Source organism: Amblyomma mixtum, chromosome 8, assembly GCF_055824585.1.
Source record: "Amblyomma mixtum isolate Tamu chromosome 8, ASM5582458v1, whole genome shotgun sequence".
Taxonomy (NCBI): Eukaryota; Metazoa; Arthropoda; class Arachnida; order Ixodida; family Ixodidae; genus Amblyomma; species Amblyomma mixtum.
In genome coordinates, this window is record NC_143019.1 from 13,146,339 (window position 1) to 13,166,785 (window position 20,447).

At 46.5% G+C, this 20,447-nt stretch overlaps 1 protein-coding gene across 3 annotated transcripts; it reads left to right on the top strand.

The window, feature by feature from the left end:
• The first annotated feature begins 1,274 nt into the window (after positions 1-1,274).
• LOC149331386 (E3 ubiquitin-protein ligase PHF7-like) lies at positions 1,275-20,410 on the top strand. Of its 3 annotated transcripts, none has more exons than XM_089556511.1 (10): positions 1,275-1,400; positions 1,847-1,905; positions 1,976-2,106; positions 2,170-2,274; positions 2,344-2,468; positions 10,047-10,203; positions 10,311-10,417; positions 12,628-12,744; positions 12,825-12,940; positions 19,771-20,410. In XM_089556511.1, the coding sequence occupies exons 1-10, from the start codon at positions 1,351-1,353 to the stop codon at positions 20,031-20,033; spliced, it is 1,230 nt and encodes a 409-aa protein (XP_089412637.1). In that variant the 5' UTR covers positions 1,275-1,350; the 3' UTR covers positions 20,034-20,410. The 3 variants fall into 3 exon arrangements, with proteins under 3 accessions (XP_089412637.1, XP_089412638.1, XP_089412639.1); XM_089556512.1 differs by having other exon boundaries at positions 12,685-12,744; XM_089556513.1 differs by lacking the exon at positions 1,275-1,400 and adding an exon at positions 1,615-1,736.
• The last annotated feature ends 37 nt before the right edge of the window (positions 20,411-20,447 follow it).

Below are 20,447 nucleotides of genomic sequence, written 5' to 3' on the forward strand. Positions count from 1 at the left end.
TTACATTATTCAACTGTGTTGTTAATTCTCATTAAGATTCGCCATCTTCTTTCACTACGGTTTCCTCCACTTGTAACCTTAACCCGCCGCGGTGGCTCAGGGGTTACGGTGCTCGGCTGCTGACCCGAAAGACGCGGGTTCGATCCCGGCCGCGGCGGCCGAATTTCGATGAACGCGAAATTCTAGAGGCCCGTGTGCTGTGCGATGTCAGTGCACGTTAAAGAACCCCAGGTGGTCGGAATTTCCGGAGCCCTTCACTACGGTGTCCCTCATAGCCTTAGTTGCTTCAGGACGTTAAACCACCATAAACCAAACCAAACTTAATTGTAACCTTATGTCACATCTCTGCTTTTCACCCACCAATCCTCCAATCGCTTTTTGCTAACTTCCACTGCAGATTTATTTACCTGACCATTGTTATTTTTAAACCCTAGGGCCTCAGGAAGAGTGTCTGTGCCTGCATCGACATCCGGATGGATACCATCACATTGGAGTATGAGGTGTTCAATATTGTTTCCCCAGATCTATCACACTCGTGTCATCATCTTCATTTAATTTTTTTTTGTAGCTGCGCGTTTGAAAGTTGATCTTTCGGCAAAGATCAACCGGCAAATCATAGAGGCCAAACATATCATGATATTAGCTAGGCGAAGAACGTGTCAATGATCCTTCTATTGCTTTAACAGATAATGAGGTTAGATTTCTTGAACAGGGCATGTGTAGGGGGTTGTCATGACATGGTTTTTAGTTTTTGATGATTGTGTCGTTTGGTGCTGCTTGGCTTGGATATATTTTGTGTTTTCCTCAATTAACGTTAGCTTCGAGTCAGCGCTCGTCCTGTTTGCTCTTAGTCCTCGTCTTTAGCGCTGTTTGTTCATTATGTCACTGTACCAACTAGCCCAGATGTCTCTTATTTTTTTTTTCTTATGTGTCTAAATTGATTGTAAAACATATTCGCCGGAAAGAGCTTGGTAAAAGGTCGCGTTAAGTGGTCGAGAGTACGCAGCCCTCGACGACTTTGTCAGCCCACTCCACCGCCAAAACTTGCGTTCTGGGGTTAGAGCTAGCCAGCACGGCCTCCCACCGATCGAGAGAAGGAGCAGTAACTAGGTCACCCGGAGGTGGTTCTATTTTTCAGTCCCACAAGATGTGATCATAGGTGGCTAAATGCTTGCAGCAAATATTCCTATTTGAATATGCCGCCACGACTAGAGTCACGTGTAATTCATGGCGATGGCGGCGCGGCGACGCCCCCGCCACGACCAAGCATTAAGGCAACAACAACAACCGGCATTTCTTCGGAAGGTTTGACGCCGCACTCCGCTCCTTCAAGCTGCTTGCTGTCCTGTCATGCCGCCTACATTACGAATACCGTCTTCTTCCGAACTCACGGAGTGCAGGTAGAAGTGTTTGGAAGTATCGCGCCAAATGAGCGACCTGAAACAGGCGGTGTGGCGGAAACGTAATTAGAATCATGATTAAGATGTACATCGAATAATGCTTACTGTGCAGCAAACGCAATGAACGCGCTCTTTTTCAAATTATTCTCGAGAAAATAAAAATAAAATGTAAAGGTCTAGCCTTTACTCTGGAAAGTCTGCAACATCGCGCTCCCGGAAATAAAACAAAAACAAGCACACACCGCCGTTCTCCGATTGGTAGGAAGCTGGCTAAACAGCCTATCGTAAGCGACTTTGCGCGGTTAAATGTTAGTTGTTAAAGAGCCTGGGAAGTTGGTAAGTCGGGCCTTTAACAAAACGTTTGGGACGAGGTTTCACGTCTGCGAAGCGTTAGCGTCGGCCGGCGTTGTTGCCTGGCATTTAATGCTCCGGTTGCGTCTCCGCAGACCGGCCCCTTACTCAAGCATGGCGCCGAGATCGAGGCGAGCCAGACAGCGAAAGACAGGTGAGCGCGGCGTGGATCGAATTCGCAACGTGGCTCTGCAAATTCGTAACGTGGCTGTGGTTTTAAACAGCTACGTGCTGCCAACCAGCCACCCCGGCTCCGGCGCCTACCTGCGCTTTCTGCGACAAGCCGCACAACGACAATGAGATAGGGGGCGAGCTGCTGACTAGTGGCGGGCTTCACGTCCACTACATGTGCATGGTGAGTCGCCGCCGCCGCAGGTGCCATTGTGGAGAGCAATGTTTGTGGCACTTGTTTGCGCAGTTGTTCTCTAGCGGCCTGCACCAGAGGGGCGAGGTGGAGACAGATCCGCTGCGCGGCTTTGCTGAAGGGGACGTCAGGGCAGAGTTGCGCAGGGGTGCCCGGCTGGTAAGTGACGGCGAGATGCGGTATCACGTCGGCCTTGTAGTACTACCATGGTGCGCGTCTCTGGCGCAGAGCTGCTCCTTCTGCAAGCGCAAAAGTGCGACGGTCGGCTGCTGCCTCAAGGCGTGCAAGAAGGTTTTCCACATGCCCTGCGGTGCTTCTAATGGCTGTCTGCTGCAGTTTTTTGGCGACTTCAGGTGAGCCAATTTGTCCTCAAGTGGCAGTAGCCGGTACTCGACACCTTTGTGTAGTCGACCGTGACGGCGTCCTTTCTTGGCATGAGTATACGTGTGCCAGGTTCACGCTCTGTATTTTCATTTCAGTTGATCATCCAAAATGCGAGTCAGGTGCACATTCACTGTCGTGTCACATCTTTACTATAGCCGCCAGCTTTTTTTTTTTTTTTTTTTTCAGCTCTGGCAGCCTTCAGCGCGTGCATATTTCTTTGCACTGTGAACCCCTCAGCAAGTATGCCACCACTGTCCCATCGTTTATTATTTTTTTTTTCACATAGTTCCATATTTACATCACTGCCAGCTGTGTGTCACACCACCGTGCATTGTTTGCAGTGCATTATTGCATGCTGCAGTGCAAGTTATTGCTGTTTTAACCATGGCCAAGAGGGAAACCAAAAGCTTTGCATTTCAGAATGTGTTGCATGGGTAGCCTTTGAGCAGTTCATTTCGCATTGTCTTGTACGAACAGCACGAATTCACTTTGCACATCTGAACACAGTGGATGGAACAGGAAACAATGCTTGGAATGAATAATTCATGTATCCAGATGAGGCAGTGCTTCCTTTTTGTTGTCTTCACAGTGTGGTTTCTATGAAAACAAAATGCTGCAATGCTAGCAGTGCTAATTATCACATGGGAAAAGAAAGTGATGGGATGCTATCTTATAGGGTTTTAGAGTGACATGAGACAAACCGTAGTATTAAACTTTGCAAGCAGGCATGAAGAATACTAAGCAAGGAAATGAGGAAGGACTGATGACCACAAATCAAGAGTGACATATATCTCCATTTGATGCTCATTGCAAAAATTGTTCAGAGTGTTTGTTGTCATAGGTGCCGACTGTTGGGGGCAGGATATCTTCCTTCATACGACTTTGGACAGATCGACTATAAAGAACTACAGTTGCCGAAAAGTTGGAAGAATAGCACAGCCTGAAACTGCTGCAGGTACTTAGATTTGTCTTGCGCCAACAAAGGAGAAGGATGACCACCCTAAGAGCTTTAGATCCAGTTTATCATCTCTTAAAGGGATCTGACTGGCAGCGGAAACTTTCCAAACGTCTCCTTTTCCAAGTCTCTGTGCGGAATCAAATGAATGGCCACTTGATAAGCGCAGGTTTTTCTTGAACTACCTTTCAAAATATGAGCGCACATTTCAAAATAAGTCATCTGTAACTCAGTCTTTTGCTTTTTGCACGAAGAGTGCTTCATAGCACAGTTTTGCTATCTTTTCCTCTGTTCTTGAAGCTCAGCAAAGGCTAACCCACGGGGACGAGGCAGACGTACCGTGCAACCTGACTTGAAAAAATATAACAAGAAGGTTGTCGCTGCAAATGTTATTCGTCAGGAACTAGTGGACGCCATGTCAGTATATAAGGATCACAGCAGTTTTTTTACAGATGGATCAAAAAGCCCTGATCATGTTGGCTGTTGGCTCGCCCCGAGGAACTGCCATGCGGGGGAAATGCCATGCCAGGGGAAATGCCATGCAGACAGTGCATGTATAGGATACTGCCATGTGTGCGCTGAAGTGTTTTGTTGTGGGGCTTTCTCCCGTAGAGTTGTGGTTGTGCCAGATGGCAGATGCAACCTGACACCTATTCGAGCTAAGGCGGCCTCCGTGCTGGCGTTCCTAGTGGCCCAACGAGGCTCCGCGTACCGGCCTGTGATCATGCGTGATGCTGGCCAAGTGGCCAAAGTAACCCAATGAACGCAACGAAAAAGAGTCCTTCTCACTAGCGAGTTTGGGCTTATCAGCATCAGCGACCTATCTGAAGGCAGCGCTGAAGATGTGTGTGAGCGCTCATTGGCAGAAAGAAGGTGGAAAGTTGGAGACTATGTTATTTAAGAGCACCTGCCTCCTTCGTTCTTTGCATTCCTTCTTTCGTCGTCTTCCTCAATGTAACATCTTTTCATTCTTCCACTTTACAATGTCTCCTCGTCCTTGCTCCTGCGGAGCCACCACTGCGGACGCGAGTCGCAACAGTGGTTACAAAGACAGCAGTTATATTTGTTCACCACGGTGACGCGTTTCTGTTTGGGCAGAAGTTTATGTATGTGTGAACCAGAGCAATTGAAACTGAATTGAAATCTGCCGCCAACTGTTGGGATCGCAACCGTTGCGGGACAAAATATCAAGTGCTTCATCGACATCCGCAATGATCGACGAGCGACGGCTGCGTATTCCGTGGATGATTGACGTCACTCCTGCTCTGCTCACTGAAAGGTATGGCAATGCTGACGCTAAGGGTAACCTATTTGTTTGATTTACAGACTGTGATACTTAGCACAACTAAGCGATCAGTGGTTTTTTTAAGTTTTTTTTTTCTCCTAAATGTGGAACACACTTTTGATGGTTCATTCTTTGGTTGTTTTACCTTCCTGGCATTTCATTTGCAGGAAGCCATGAAAAACAGTGGGCAGATATCTCATCAAGAAGAACAAACCTCCTAAAGAGAATGACGAAAGGACACACAATTCACCCGGCACGGGACCTTCAGCGAGTGCTTCTCAACCTGCCAAGGTTTACCTTAGTGCCTCAGGCTCGACATCTATCACTCTAACCACTGTTTCCGCACACGTGCAGATTAATTGGCGAGGATCCAGCCCCTAATGTAAAAGCATAACCGGGGTGACATTGGCAACCAACTTGAAAACAGGCTTACAAATGGATTCTTTATGATGTGTCAGTTGACAAGGTATTCTGTGAGACCTGTCGCTTGATGTTTGGGCAAAATAGGTTTCCTAACTGGAAGTAAACTCTTGTAAGATTTAGGAGTTATGAGGCCTCGAATCTGCACCGTGAGGCCATGATCGGAATTGCAGCTGTGAAAACAGGGGTGAATGTAGCATCTGCTTGTGTGATTGGGAACCAAAATTAAATGAAAGACTCGAGGAAAGCACTGATAGCGACATTATCTTCATTTCAGTGCTTAGCATGCCAGGGACTGTCAGTACATGGTCATGGTGATGCAGAAAGTAATATACGACAGCTTCTTGAACTTTGCACCAGTGAGATTCCAAAACTGCAATCACGGCTTTCTCGAACCAAGTACCCATGATACTTTCAACAAAATGTTGAAAATTATGGCTCGTGATGTTCTCTAGTCACTCACAAATGAAGTTAGTGAAGCTGGTCGTCACTATGCCATGATTATGGACGAGACAGCAGACATACCTGCCAAGGAGAGATTGTCGATGTGCTTTCGTATTGTTCAAAAGAAGTTCGAAACACGAGCGGTTCTGTGGATTTTATGACACTGTGGACACCAGAGTGGCCAGTCGTGCTGTTCTCAAGGACATTCTCTGCCGTTTTAATCTTAGCATTGACATTTTCCATGGGCAATGCTAATATGGCACTGCAAATTGGAGAGGGCTGTAAGCCCTAATACAGCAGGAGGAGCCGTGAACACTGTATGTACACTGCCTTGTGTACATACTTACATGTACATACTTTGTGTACATACTTTGTAGCCCGAGTGCAACGCGCACTCGCATTCTCTGTCTGCGGCGCGCCTGCTGGGAACTTGTGTGCCCTTTCCCTTTGTTTGTATAAAACGGGCACGAATAAATGCCACGCCGATGTTCTTGTGTGGAACTGGTCCCGACTGTTACTCTGCCGACACAACCAATGATACAGACAGTACATACCCATTGAAGTTCTACGGGCAGGATCTTGAGCCTGAACGGCTTTACCTTCACCATAATATGCTCAGGTATAGCAAGTCAGTGCAATACACCCTTGAGAACATTTCTTCAAGACATTTCAATAACAGTGAGCAGCTGTGAAATCTATTGTTTTGAACTATTCCAGTTAGGTTGCACACATCTGAGAGATCGTTTTCATGCCTCCATCACATAACGTGCTTGAGGTCAACAATGGGACAAGTGCAATAAAATCGCACAGCACTTCTCCATGGGCACAAAGAGTCCGCTCACAAAATAAACCTCGGTGACATCGCGGATGATTTTATTCAGAGGTCTACTGTGCGAATAAACACATTCTTGATTGTTTTGTAGCCTTTGTGTAATATGAAGGACAGTGAACTTAATCACAGCAAAATAAGCCAGCTTTCTTCAAGCTGTCACAGTCCCTGAGCTCAAATTATCCCCCTCCCATAAAATCGGCATTCAATTCCCCCCGTGTTTCCGCTTCATCATGACAACCTCTGCTCTTTGACTCCTCTTTGCATTTTTGTTTACATTTTTAAAGATGGAGAGATTATTTTCTGTCTTTAAATTTTAAATTGTTAGCTTATTGTGGGAATGTTTGTATGGCCCAGTGTTTCTTAGACACAAAGAGTTTGAATTCTTTTTAGGTTTTGAATTTTGAGGCTATTGTGGAAATGCTTTTGTTGCCCATTGTTTTTTCTCACTTCTACTAAGTACGCGAAGTCTTCTGAAATATAAAACACACTCCGTCTGAACTCGAACTGCTTGCCTTCAACTCCTTAATTCATCCAAAAACTAGTGTGTGCTTGTGTTGCATGGGATCCATTCCTGAAAAAGATATAAAGAAAATTGAAATGGCACAGAGAAAATCCACTCGCTTCATTTTTAATGCTTATGGTAGCTCAGCATCTCCTTCCCTTCTGAGGGCTACCAACATCACATCCACTTTAGGAAACAGGTGAGCACTTGCAAGAATTACATTTGTTTGCTCACTGTACTTTAGCCAATTAAATATTAGTCGTGCTCCTTGCACAAGTTCCCAGTCCACATGACGGACTTGCTTTAGCCACAGCCATAACCTTTCTTCATACTTTGCACGCACCAATACATGCAAATGCTCATTTTTTCCACGAAGTGTCACAGCACGGGATGTACTGCCTGCAGATATATTTTTGGCCCGAGATGTCGCTTCTTTTGAAAAAAAGGTGGTTTATCCTAAGTGTCAAGTTAATGTCGTCCATACATTCCATTCCTGTGTCTTTGCATTGATTGCTGTTTCAGAGTTTTGGATTTGTGAAGTGGTTTTGTATTTTTTCGAATGTTGCCTTCCTTGCTTCGTCTCTGTCTTCAGTATGCGTAAATAAATAAATAAATTTCTCTAAAGAGTTTAGGTATTTTTCAGTTTGTTTTCTTCATTTATTTTTTTAGAATATTAGAACCCATGGAGTCATTCTTGGCATATTCACTCAACTACGATGAATAAAACGGATGTTTACATATATAGTCTCTCCGCCTGTGTGTATCTTGCCAAGGAGCATGCTCAGGGGGAGGGAAGGAACGAATGAAAAAGAGAGAAGGTGCTAGTTGCCCCCCCCCCCCCCCCCCCCCAAACCCCCAGCAGATTGAAAACTCTGCGCTTTTATTTGCTGCTCTTTACTAGTCTCACACACACTACCCAGGCAGTCTTTCTGAATAACAAGGGACACTTGGTTTAATAGTGAAGGAAATAAATCTAGGTAGCTTATGGCCCCAGAGACAAGACCTACACGTCACAGACATTCAGAAACATTAAAAGAGCACACATTTCGTACTGACTGCCTGAAATACTCCTTTTTTCCACTCGCAATAAGAGAATGGAACACCCTTGACTACTCTATTACCCGCAGCACATCACTAGATATCTTCACTCAGTCAGTAGAAAATTATCTTCACTCGTAAACACACTTGAATTCTGAACCTTTGTTGACAACTTCCTTTTTTCCCTTGCTATTTTTCTTACCAGTGCTTGTTCGTTTCTAATGTCATATATATCCCATGTATTGATTATGTTATCTTGTCTTGAACTAACTGTACAATCCGACGATCCTATTGCTGTACCCGTGACTTTTATGTATTGAACCTTAATTAAGTGCGACACTGTAGTCGTTTATATTGCCCTTTAATCCTTCTTCTTGTTTACTCTTTGTGTCCATTATTCATGACGTTGTTGTAGTTTTTACTTTGATGTGCCTTGTTCCAGCGCCCTTCCTGTTAAAATCCCCAGTGGATTGACAGTATCTTTAAATAATAATAAATAAATATGGTGTACTGATTATTACAGTGATTGCTGAAAATGCACATGAGGTGTTGCTACTGACCCAAAAAGTTTTTCTGACCTGCAAACCTGAACTTGCTTTGTGCCAACGTGCCATAAAAATGGCCAAAGAGGGAATGTTCTGGTCACAATTGCACCTTGTTACTTGGCTTACACCTTGTGGAAGAGACTGCACAACATACAAACAACACAAGGAGAGGAAGTAGTTTGGATTGGCGCTAACAACTCTCGGTTAAATTTACATGTGCATCCATAGAGAGAGACAACAATTCTGCACAGGTGCTCCCAGGAAAAGCTCTTCTCTGTTTTAAAGAGGCACCCTTGGGTTGCAGAAAAGTTCTCTCAGATACCAGATGCAGTTCTGGGCATTCTTTGGTGCAGGTATCTACGTATTTGTCCAACTTGTTCCCGTTTGCTTCTGTTATCGTGTGCACTTGTGAATTCAAACGCAAGACTGGTGCATTTGGTGCTTGCCTATTGTGTCATGTGCCTTGTCCTCGTCAGTACGGGTTGCATGTACCGACTTACCGTATTTTCTGGTGTATAAGACGCGGGTGCGTCCTATATGCGAATTTTTCATCTTTTTTTGCGAGTTCATCGATTACTCCGGTTCATGCTCAAGCTTTGTTCACCTAAAAAAAATCACTGCCAATAACGCGGTTGTAACACGGTTAATACTTCAATACTGGGACCGCCGTGCGCGACATTCTAGGTGATCTTTATCATAAAACGGCGGGTATGACGACTTCCGGGATCACAAACGCGCGGCTGTTTCGGAGTCCCCAAGCAAAAGTAATGAGAAGCGCCAAAAGATGGTGACAATCGCGCTTCTCGCCATTGTCAAGACAAGCCGGCGTTCTTTTTTAGTCACCCTTTGCAACTTTTTTTGCTCCGTGTACGTAGTACATGTTTCAGCCGAGTTGCTTCCAGAAATGGGTGAACCTTTTGATAGCGCATCTGAAGATGAAGACTTCGAAGGTTTCAAGTAGAAATAAAATGTTGTTATGGGCATATGGGGAGCTGTATCGTTTTTTCTTTCTTTTTTGCTAAAACGTGGACGGGTATGGCGTGAGTGTTGCCTTTTTCGATCACTTAGCGTTGCTTAAGAATTGCTCACAAATGCATTTCGCGATAGTCGCGCAAGCATGTTTAATTAAGCCTCACTAGCCTAACTGGGTAAACTGGGGTGCGTCTTATACACGGGTGCGTCTTATATACGAACTTTTTCAGTGACAGCTTGCATATATGGCAGGTGCGTCTTATACAAGGGTGCGTCTTATACACCGGAAAATACGGTATCCGATATCTGGTGGAAAAGTTTGTTTGGGAAGAGGCTTGTCGACAGGGAGCAACACTGCACCGACTACGTCCGGGTAACGCTGTTTCTTGTGGCAGTGCTTTTGTTGTCATGCCTCCTTCATGTTGACCTGCTGGCTCCCAAACGTGTGGAAGGCAGCTGGTGATAAGGGACAGTGCGTGCCTTAAGTACTTAAATCACAACTGATGCTCGCTGAACTGCACCACGGTTTCATACCGTTCCTCCGTTGTGTACAGGGTGTACTGCGGCGCGCATCGCCCCCGCCAGAATGTGGTGCCAATGGTGACCGGTGGCGGCATGTGCCCCATTTGCTCGGAGGAGATGGTGCACCCGTCGGTGAATGTGCTGGTGACACCGTGCTGCAGGCAGCTGTTCCACAGAGCGTGCATCCAGGTCGGTGTAGATGATGCGTTTATCCGCCATCGCTAATCTCGCCATCGCTAATCTCGCCACCGCTAATCTCGCCACCGCTAATCTCACCACCCTCTCTCCGCAAACAGCGCCAGGCCATGAGTGCTGGCAGCCACTTCTTCCGCTGCGGCCACTGCAACAACCAAGAGGCCTTTCAGAGGGAGATGCAGGAGCATGGCATCTACGTGCCTGAACAGTAAGGCAACTGCTGCCCATCCAGGCACTGTACTCGCAAAGCTGCATGCCATAAAGCCCATTTTAAAAGAATGGAAATCATGCCGCCATAAAGAACGTTTTATCGAAGTAATTTTATGTCGTTCACGCATAGGCCACACACACATCACCCATAACTTCTTATTAACAAAAAAAGACAAACCTCTGTGTGAAATGTGTGGTGAGGAGCTCACAGTAAATCACATTTTAATTTCTTGTTCACATCTCGAAGAACTTAGAAAAAAATTTTTACGGTATTTTACAATGAACACATTCCATTTCATCCCGCATTGCTTTTAGGCGACCAAACACTTGTCGAATTTTCGCTTGTTCGTAAGTTTCTAAAGAAAGCCAATGTTTTAAATCTATTATAATGTAACCTCTGTACACTTGACATAACATCATCTAACCTTGTGTTTGGCGCATGATAGCCCTAGTTGCTTATGCGCCATAAAACCCCATATAACTAACTGATCCAGTACAGCATTGCCGCTAAAAACAGAAACCCGTGTGCAAACATGCATGTCAGCCCGGCCACAAGCATGAGTACTGATCTCTGTGAAAATTGATTCAGTGGCTCTTTCTTGCTGCATTAATGTTTGTCAATAAGAGATGCATTTATGAGAAAATTTCACTTAAAAATTTTCCCGCCACTCGATCAAACTTGCAACGCCTACATCGAAACGGGCTGCTTGATGACCCCCTTTTTGAACTGAGTGGTGGTGCCACTCAAAATCTAAAAATCCAAAAAAAGCTTCCAGAAATTCTTGCCAAAAACCTGCACGATGCACAACGGTTTGCTTGCGAAAGCAGTGGTGATGGTGGAACATATATTTCTCTTCCTGGCCTTTTCTAGCTTGAAACTAGCGTCTTTTTCGCTAGAATGCGGTAATCTGTTGATACGGGCCGACTCCAATTTGTCCCAAGTGTCCCTTTAAAGGGGCTGAGACACCAAATTTTGAGGCTATAAAAAGCCTGCTATGGGCTTCCTCTGTTTGTAAAAGCACTTTCAGCCAGGTGTTGGATTCAACAAACGTTTAAGAAACATTTGAATTCGGTTTCAAAGAATGCCTAAATGCTCATTCTCGGGATCGAGACCCATCGCTAGTGCGATTGATACCGACGTCACTGTGTTAGAAGAGTAACCAAAGTTCTGATGACGTCATACCGTATTAAAGTGACATTGTCGTCCTTGCTGCTGCCATAAAAATCATCGCAGTCAGTTTTGTCGAAATCTGAGCTGCTGGAGCTAGCCATGCCGTTGTTTGTTTTCGTGCGCGATTTGTGTGCAAAAGCAGATGATGCAGCAGTAAGTGCGTTGCAGCCTTGTGGGCCCACGTGACCAGGCAGAGTTGTCGAGCTTCCTGGACGGTGGCGTCACTGCTCAACTCGGCGGCCAAAAACTGAAGCTGAAAACCATTCACATATAAATGCGGTATTATAAATTATTCACTGGGATTATGTGAACTTTCCAGCATGTATTATGCTTCCTATAGCAATAAGAAAACGTTTGAAACAAAGAATGCGCAAACCACAAATTTGTTGTCTCCACCCCTTTAAAGGTGCACTATAGAAGAATCTGAACTCGTCTTTTTACCGCGGGAACTCGATCTATACGTTCTGAGCATTCTTAGAAGCTTCGAACTATTGTCCTGTGCGATTTTCATAATGTAAATCAGATTAAATGGCCCAGCTGCCGCCTTTTTTTGAACTCGCCACAGACTGTAGGAGGAGTCAACTGACGCATGCAGTGCCTTTCAGTCAGTCGCGTGGCGGCTTTGCTTTCACTTTTATTTTGTTTTTTAGGTTGTCGTGAATAAACAGATCCAGTCAGAGGCTACATAGCCACAAATTAGGCCCACGGAAATAAAAATATGCACGGACTGTTTGCTTTCGCCGATCGCTACGTATCACTCTGCCGATGGCAGAGCGGCAAGCTGCCACGGGACTGCCTGAAAGATACGTTGACTCCTCCTACTGTCTACGGTGAGTTCGAAAAATGGCGGGAGCTGCGATGTTTAACCTGATTTAAATTAGGAAAATTGGCTGCACAGGACAATAATTCGAAGTGTCTGAGAATACTCAGAATGTGTTCAGAAAAGACGAGTTCGGATTCCAGTTTAGTGCACCTTTAAGTGGTGGGAGGTAGGACTGGAGCTGCAGGATAGGTTCTTCTTTCCCTCGCACACACAGGGACGCTTCCTGGGAGCAGGAGCCTCACGCTTTCGAGGATCTGCTCTTTCGCTACAGGCACTGCGATGCACCCCACTGCCGCTGCCCATCGGGGCCTAACCACCACCAGGAAAGCGGGTGAGTGTGGCTGTGGTGCTGCGCCGAAGCTGAGTGCGTGGCTAACCTAACCGTCCCTTCTTTGTCCCGCTGCTGCGCAGTCGCTGGAGGATCGTGGTGTGCAACGGCTGTGGCTCCCAGGGTGTGCACTTGGGCTGCGCCAACAAGGCTGGCATCCACTGGCTGTGCCCCGACTGCCGCCAGGTCATCAGCCGACGTGAGCGGCCTGCCCGACCACTTGCCGCGCCCAAGAGCTCTTTAATCCCGCCGGTTGCGAAACTCCCTAAGCGCCGGCTTCAGAAAGCAGCTCACTGATTGCTCCAGATTTGGAGCTCTATTGTTCCATCATGGGTGAGGGGAATAATGGGTATTGGTGCTGTAATGGACGCGGGGAATGGAAAAGGAACGCGCTGACAACTGCCGCCAAAAGCAGGCAACAATGCCTTCTTGCCGCAGAAACGGGAAGGAAACAGAGAAGTAAGCCTCCTTGCGACAGCACGACAAACACTAAAAAGAAGGCTCTGAGAACACAAACTAAAAGGACTAAGACCATGAAGTGCAATACCAGTACGCAAGAGCTCAAATCTTAGTGCTAGGGTGGCGATGACAAGAACAGCATGCATCACTAAGCGTAGTAGAGAGAGAGAGAAATAACTAGGAGAATAAGAATGGGGTGGGGTATTATCATTATCAAAAACTTTGATAATGAACAGAGGAGTACATTTTGCAGGCACACCCAGGTCATGAGTAGCAGGTTACCAGTATTAGTACTAGCGTATTTACATAAATTTAATGAGAGATTTATGGCGCCTCCTACTCTGAAATCGGTCTGCTTGCATTAAAGCCTCTGAGAGAGTCACGAAAGGAAAGACACAACTCTCCCCGAGTCAGTGAACAGCTCAATTGTCCTTTGAGCTACATGGTGGTAGTGACAGAGATGTGTGCTGCATGTGTTGGGGTTGCAACTTTGTGGCGGAAACACATCACTGTAGTAATATGCTACTGGTGTCCACTGGTGTTGACAAGGGCATTCTTGACAAGGTTGTAGACTGTTGGTTTTGAGGAAAGGAAGGGTGCATAAATGGCTCCCTGTTTCAGTGGGCATCTCACTTGCACTCTGAGGTATGTGGGGGTGGTGACAGAGAAATGTGGGCTGCATGCATTGGTGTCGACAAACGCTGAACTGCACTGCAGTAATAGGCTGCTGAAATGCAGCACTGGGGCAACAGGCTGCCAGTGCTGGCTAGGGTTGACAAAGTTAATTGATTTTACGGAATGGAAGGGTGAATAACAGGCTCCCTGGGTCAGTGGACACCTCAGGCACACTTTGAGCTATGGAATAGTATTGACTGATGGATGTGACTGGTTGCTGCTGTGGTACAACCTTGTAGACTCCCTTGATTTTGAGGAAAGGAAAGGGGCATAACTGTTATGGCTCTCTAGGTCAGTGTACACCTCATTTGCACTTTGAGGTATGTGGGGTGGTGACAGATGTGGGCTGCATGCAATGTTGTGGGAAACATTGTGACAGAAAGGTAGCACTGGAGCAGTAGGCTGCTGGTGTTCATCGGGGTTGGTGTAGACAGGTTCCCTGGGCCAGTGGGCACCTCAGTCGTGCTTTGAGCTATGTGGTGGTGTGACTGATACCAGAAACCCAGAACTGGAGCAATAGGCTGCCAGTGTTAGGAGCATGACTGTTATGGCTCTCTGGGTCAGTGGTGGACACCTCATTTGCCCTTTGAGGTATGTGGGGTGATGACAGATGTGGGCTGCATGCAGTGTTGTGGTAGAAACATTGTGGCAGAAAGGCAGCACTGGAGCAATGGCTTCTGGTGTTCATTGGGGTTGGTGTAGACAGGCTCCCTGGGTCAGTGGACACCTCAATCGTGCTTTGAGCTATGTGGTGGTAGTGACTGATACCAGAAACCCAGAACTGGAGCAATAGGCTGCCAGTGTTAGGGGCATGACTATCATGGCTCTCTGGGTCAGTGGTGGACACCTCATTTGCCCTTTAAGGTATGTGGGGTGATGACAGATGTGGGCTGCATGCAGTGTTGTGGTAGAAACATTGTGGCAGAAAGGCAGCACTGGAGCAATGGCTTTTGGTGTTCATTGGGGTTGGTGTAGACAGGCTCCCTGGGTCAGTGGACACCTCAATCGTGCTTTGAGCTATGTGGTGGTAGTGACTGATACCAGAAACCCAGAACTGGAGCAATAGGCTGCCAGTGTTAGGCGCATGACTGTTATGGCTCTCTGGGTCAGTGGACACCTCATTTGCCCTTTGAGGTATGTGGGGCGATGACAGATGTGGGCTGCATGCAGTGTTGTGGCAGAAACATTGTGGCAGAAAGACAGCACTGGAGCAATAGGCTTCTGGTGTTCATTGGAGTTGGTGTAGACAGGCTCCCTGGGTCAGTGGACACCTCAATCGTGCTTTGAGCTGTGTGGTGGTAGTGACTGATACCAGAAACCCAGAACTGGAGCAATAGGCTGCACATGACTGTTATGGCTCTCTAGGTCAGTGGACAACTCATTTTTGCTTTGAGGTATGTGAGGGTGGTGACAGATGTGGGCTGCATGCATTGGCGTTGACAAGAGATGCTGCCGACGCTGCTGCTAGGGGGCTGTGTGCGACAACCGGAAGTCGCAAACCGAACGTCAGCGAATGATGTATTCATGGGTGGGGCCCAGTCTCAGAACTGTTTTCTTTATTTTTTCGGGTGCCCCGCGTGTATGAGTTGGGGGGGGAGAGGAGGAGCATAATTTTTAATCATCTATAACTTTGTTGTTATGAGGCTAGCTCAAAAATTCTTGCGCTGGGGTGACGAGACATGGAATGCTTACCTCCAATCTGCTTTATGTAATCTCAATTAATTTATTGCATAGTCCCTTTAAAGAACCATAGGTGGTCGAAATTTCTGGAGCACTTCACTGTGGCATCCCACAGCCTGAGTCTCTTTGGGACGTTAAACCTGCATGAAGCCTAAAAACTGATATGTTTATTTCTAACAACCGGGTACAAATCTCTAACTGCATCTACATGCCTAACTCTACTACTTAGAAAGTTAATTATTAAAAGTGAGTTAACCAGCTTACTACTTAAGACAAATCACCGATTTTCTGGTGTCAGCCAACACTAGTAATACTGTGCTTAAAAAGCAATATTTTTACCTCTAAAAACTTATTTTTGAGAATTATCTGAAACATCTGGTATAATGCGAATGTTTTTCTCAGTGCTCCACAAGATAGCTACAGCAAGCTTTACCACCAGGCTCGTCAGCTGTAGGAGAAACCAAATTTTCAATGACTTTTGGGCCGTGCAGTGCGCACGAGCAAAAGCGAGGGTTGCTATAAATGAATGGTTCGACGAAACAGCTATGACGGATGAGACGGAAGAAGAAGAGACAGACACATGCGCTTAACTAACAACCAAATGGTTTATTGCGAAAGAGGGTGGCAATATAATGCACAGAAGGGAAGCAAATGCGAGACGAACATGACATGACATCCATGCGGGAAATCATCACTGATTAAGAAAGGCGAGCTCCCATGGGAATAGAGCCACTGATGGTTGGCTTACACATGAGTTGCCCATTGCGTGAATGTGAAAAGCCTCTGATATCAGGCGCGAGGTATGGTCTCTATACTTGGCTATGATAGTGATTCAGTTCAGAAACGCCTCACGTTCATTGCAATCTGCGCTGTGGAGGACAGTGTTATTTCGGTGTGACTGGTTTTCAATGTCTTTGGCGTGTTCGCGTAGCCGTTCATTGATGCACCCTCTGGTCTCCCCGATGTAAAAATGGCCGCATGGCAGTGGGACCTTGTAGACTACTCCGCAGCAACAGCTGACAAATTTGTTTCAGTGTTCTTTCTGACAAGCTTTCTTTCCACTTTCCTGATTCACTCTCTTGCACAGGCCTCTGAACTTGTTCCTGGCAGAGAAAAGGAGCTTCACGCCGGCTTTGTTCACGATCTATTTTTGTTCACAACCTTTTCCGGTTGTGCGATACTTGGTGAACATATGGAATACATGTGATGTGCTTATTGTCTAGTTTTCATGTGACCTTCTGAATTCTGCATTCTGCTAGTATCGACTCTGCTACACTAGATAAGATATTGGTCGGGTAGCCTGCAGAGGTAAGCCCAGTAACCAGCGCGTCAAACCTGGCTTGGGTTTTTATGTGCACATGGTCTAAACAGAATGACTTTCATGCATATTTTTGCTATTCCGCGCTTAACTATCTTAGAGTGGGCCGACTGGAAGGGGAGGAGGCTCTTCTGGGAGCGCGACCAACAAACATGGTCGAACGATAGCACAAGTTCCAGATCTAAAAACCTTAGCTTGTTGTTAGTCGGGCGACCATGTTTGTTGGATGTACTCCCCGCACTCCCAGAAGAGCCTCCTCCCCTTCCAGTCGGCCCACTCTAAGATAGTTAAGCGCGGAATAGCAAAAACATGCATGAAAGTCGTTCTGTTTAGACCATGTGCACATAAAAACCCAAGCCAGGTTTGACGCGCAGGTTACTGGGCTTACCTCTGCAGTCTACCCGACCAATATCTTATCTAGCGTAGCAGAGTCGATACTAGCAGAATGCAGAATCCAGAAGGTCACATGAAAGCTAGACAATAAGCACATCACATGTATTCCATATGTTCACCAAGTATCGCACAACCGGAAAAGGTTGTGAACAAAGCCGGCGTGAAGCTCCTTTTCTCCGCCAGGAACATGTTGTGAGGCCTGTGCAAGAGAGTGAACCAGGAAAGTGGAAAGAAAGCTTGTCAGAAAGAACACAAACAAATTTCTCAACTGTTGCTGCGGTGTAGCCTACAAGGTCCCACTGCCATGCGGCCATTTTTACATCGGGGAGACTGGAGGGTGCGTCAATGAACGGCTACGCGAACACGCCAAAGACATTGAAAACCAGTCACGCCGAAATAACATTGTCCTTCATTCTACAGGCCCGTGCTTGTGCGATGTCAGTGCATGTTAAAGAACACCAGGTGGTCGAAATTTCCGGAACCCTTCACTACGGCCTCTCTCATAGCCTGAGTCGCTTTGGGACGTTAAACCCTATAAGCCAAACCAAACGAAACCTTCATTCCGCAGATTGCAATGAACGTGAGGCATTTCTGAACTGAATCACTATCATCGCCAAGTATAGAGATCATACCTCGCGCCTGATATCAGAGGCTTTTCACATTCACGCATTAGGCAACTCATGTGTAAGCCAACCATCAGTGGCTTTATTCCCATGGGAGCTCGCCTTTCTTAATCAGCGATGAATTCCCGTATGTATGTCATGTCATATTTGTCCCGCATTTGCTTCCATTCTGTGCTTTATATTGCCTCCCTCTTTTGCAATAAACCATTTGGTTGTTAGTTAAGCGCATGTGTCTGTATCTTCTTCTTCCGTCTCATCCGTCAGCGCTGTTTCGTCATACGATTCAACATGAACCAACCAGCCCGACTCAGCCCTCTCCTTGCTATAAATGTGGAAAGAAGGCATTGAGGGCTGTCGAGAGAGAGAAGGTACTGAAAGCGTTAAGTGGAGTAGGGAAAGCAAAAAAGGAGAAGCGGGTACAAGACTGGACAGCACTAAACTCGAAACAGCCGTGACACGATGATGACAGCAGCTGCTGCTGTGTGGGAGACTGCTTGCATTACCGCTACCGAGGCTTTGCTGCTATCAGTGATGTTGCACGCACTTCTGAAGTGCTGCCTCTCAGATAATATTAGTGCGTGTAAGCACTAATCTGATGGGTGCCAACCCCGAATTGGAATCGTTTGTTGTCTGTTCGCCTAGCGCAAGCGCTCCATCTCGCGGTACTGCCCACTCTTCGTCGTCTTCTATGTGGCACTAATCCGGTGGTTCTGACCCAAGCAAAATCGTCTCTCGAGTGTCCGCAGCTGGCCTAGTGCCAGTGTTCCGTCCTGCTGCTCTGCCCATTCATCGTCGTTTTCTACGTTGCAAAAATCCGCGCTTTCGCTCCGATCCGAATGTAATAAACATTCTCTGTAGTTTTTTTACTTATCGATTGCTTTGGTTGTCTTGCATACTGTCCCCGTTTTTTCCAAGCCCTCGGCCTTAGTTGGCTCGAACAGGCTGAGATTGCATTATAATCGTTAATATTTAAAAATTTTTTTTTCGAAGTCTCAAATTTCTATATGTACAGGTGCCGTCAAAAGTAAATGGAAGGCAATATTAACGAAAAAATTTAATCATTGCCCGCTCAATTCATGCATGCTTGAATACATATGTGCAGACTAATTGTGATTGTGCGCATTGCACTCTGCACCAACAAACATGGACCATTGTGCTTGAGATTTAAAGACATTAAACTTTTTTGACAAAGTCACCTTCCGTTTACTTTTGACGGCGACTGTACATGTAAATACAGTTGTATCTGGCTAGTGCTCACCTATGGGGCAGGAACCAGGATTCCAAGGAAAAGGGTTGAAATTAACTTGATGAGAGCGGAGTTAGGGGTGGACAGGAAAATGGTCGGCTGACATTGATACAAGAAGAGAGTTAGTTGCATGCATTAGCAACATGAAGGAAGGGACTTGGACGGTACATCTGAAGTGGAGGGATGCGGTGGTCCACGTGAGCAAAGCAGTTAATTGCAAAGAAAAAAAGTATTGCAGGAGGCGGCAGCAAGTCAGGTGGGCAGATGATGACATTCAAAATTTTGTGGGCATAGGGTGACCGCAGCTGGCGCAGTAGAGGGCTAATTGGGCATCAGTGGCAGAGGCTCTCGTCGTGCAGTGGATGTCATCAGGGTGATAGGATGACGAAGTCTTGTCACCCGTGGCAACAAAATGGAACGCTTGTGGTCGTGGTCCATTTATTGCGACCGGTGATGGGTGGCCGCCGACAGCACGCTCTGGAGCTCACGGTCCGCTTGCCCTTTGATCAAGACTGGCCACAGGGGACATCCGGATTTTGTCAAACTGGAGTTTTGTGACTGGTGCGATTAAAGACCTCTGTTTGCCCCCCCCACTGTGGGGGCCTAGCTGCCAGCTATGGTTCTCCTTCTTGCAGCGCAACCTGCCGCCCGACGCGAGGCCCCCAAGGAGACGGCGGAAGCTATCGAGGTCATTGAGATTGACAGCGACGATGATGACGTCGAGATACCTCAGCAACGCACAGCCCGCAAGTCGGCGCCCGGCAGCGGTTGTCACCTCCTGGACTTCGCCATGCGCGGGGGAAGCAGCAATGTTGACGGCGGCACGTTGCAGCTCACACTCGAAACAATCTCCGGCAGTGTGATTGTGGCAGTAGTCTCGCAAGAGCCTGGCGTCTGATGCGTATGCAGTAATCCTGCTTGTATATGCATCCATCTTGCCCTCAACTACTTGCTACCTTCACCAGTGTGCCACTGAGACAGTTGTTGCACAAGATTTTGGCTCTTAATGCGTACATACAAGGTGGCTCACTGCTAGTTTCCTTTTTAACCTGAAGTGCTCAAAACTGCTTGCCACCATCACTTGTAGTTTCACTATGGCGGTTGTTGGACAAGTTTCTGTCACTCATTGCATATACAACTTGCCAGTTTCGATTTCATTCATCCTGAAGAGTTCATAACTGTTTACCTCCATAGCCCACTACCTTCAACATACTCATATATCCATGTTTCATTGTAGAAATAAATATCCTCGCTCTTTCATGTCACTTTCACATACCTGCCCTGTGATTTCATTCTACCTTGTCAGCTGACT

Bases quoted from the DNA above. Each gene is read 5' to 3' on its own strand.
- LOC149331386 (XM_089556511.1), top strand. From the start codon at position 1,351: ATGCCGCCTACATTACGAATACCGTCTTCTTCCGAACTCACGGAGTGC. The intron at 2,275-2,343 runs GTAAGTGACGGC...TCTCTGGCGCAG, and splicing joins TGCGCAGGGGTGCCCGGCTG to AGCTGCTCCTTCTGCAAGCG. The intron at 12,941-19,770 runs GTGAGCGGCCTG...TCCTTCTTGCAG, and splicing joins CCGCCAGGTCATCAGCCGAC to CGCAACCTGCCGCCCGACGC.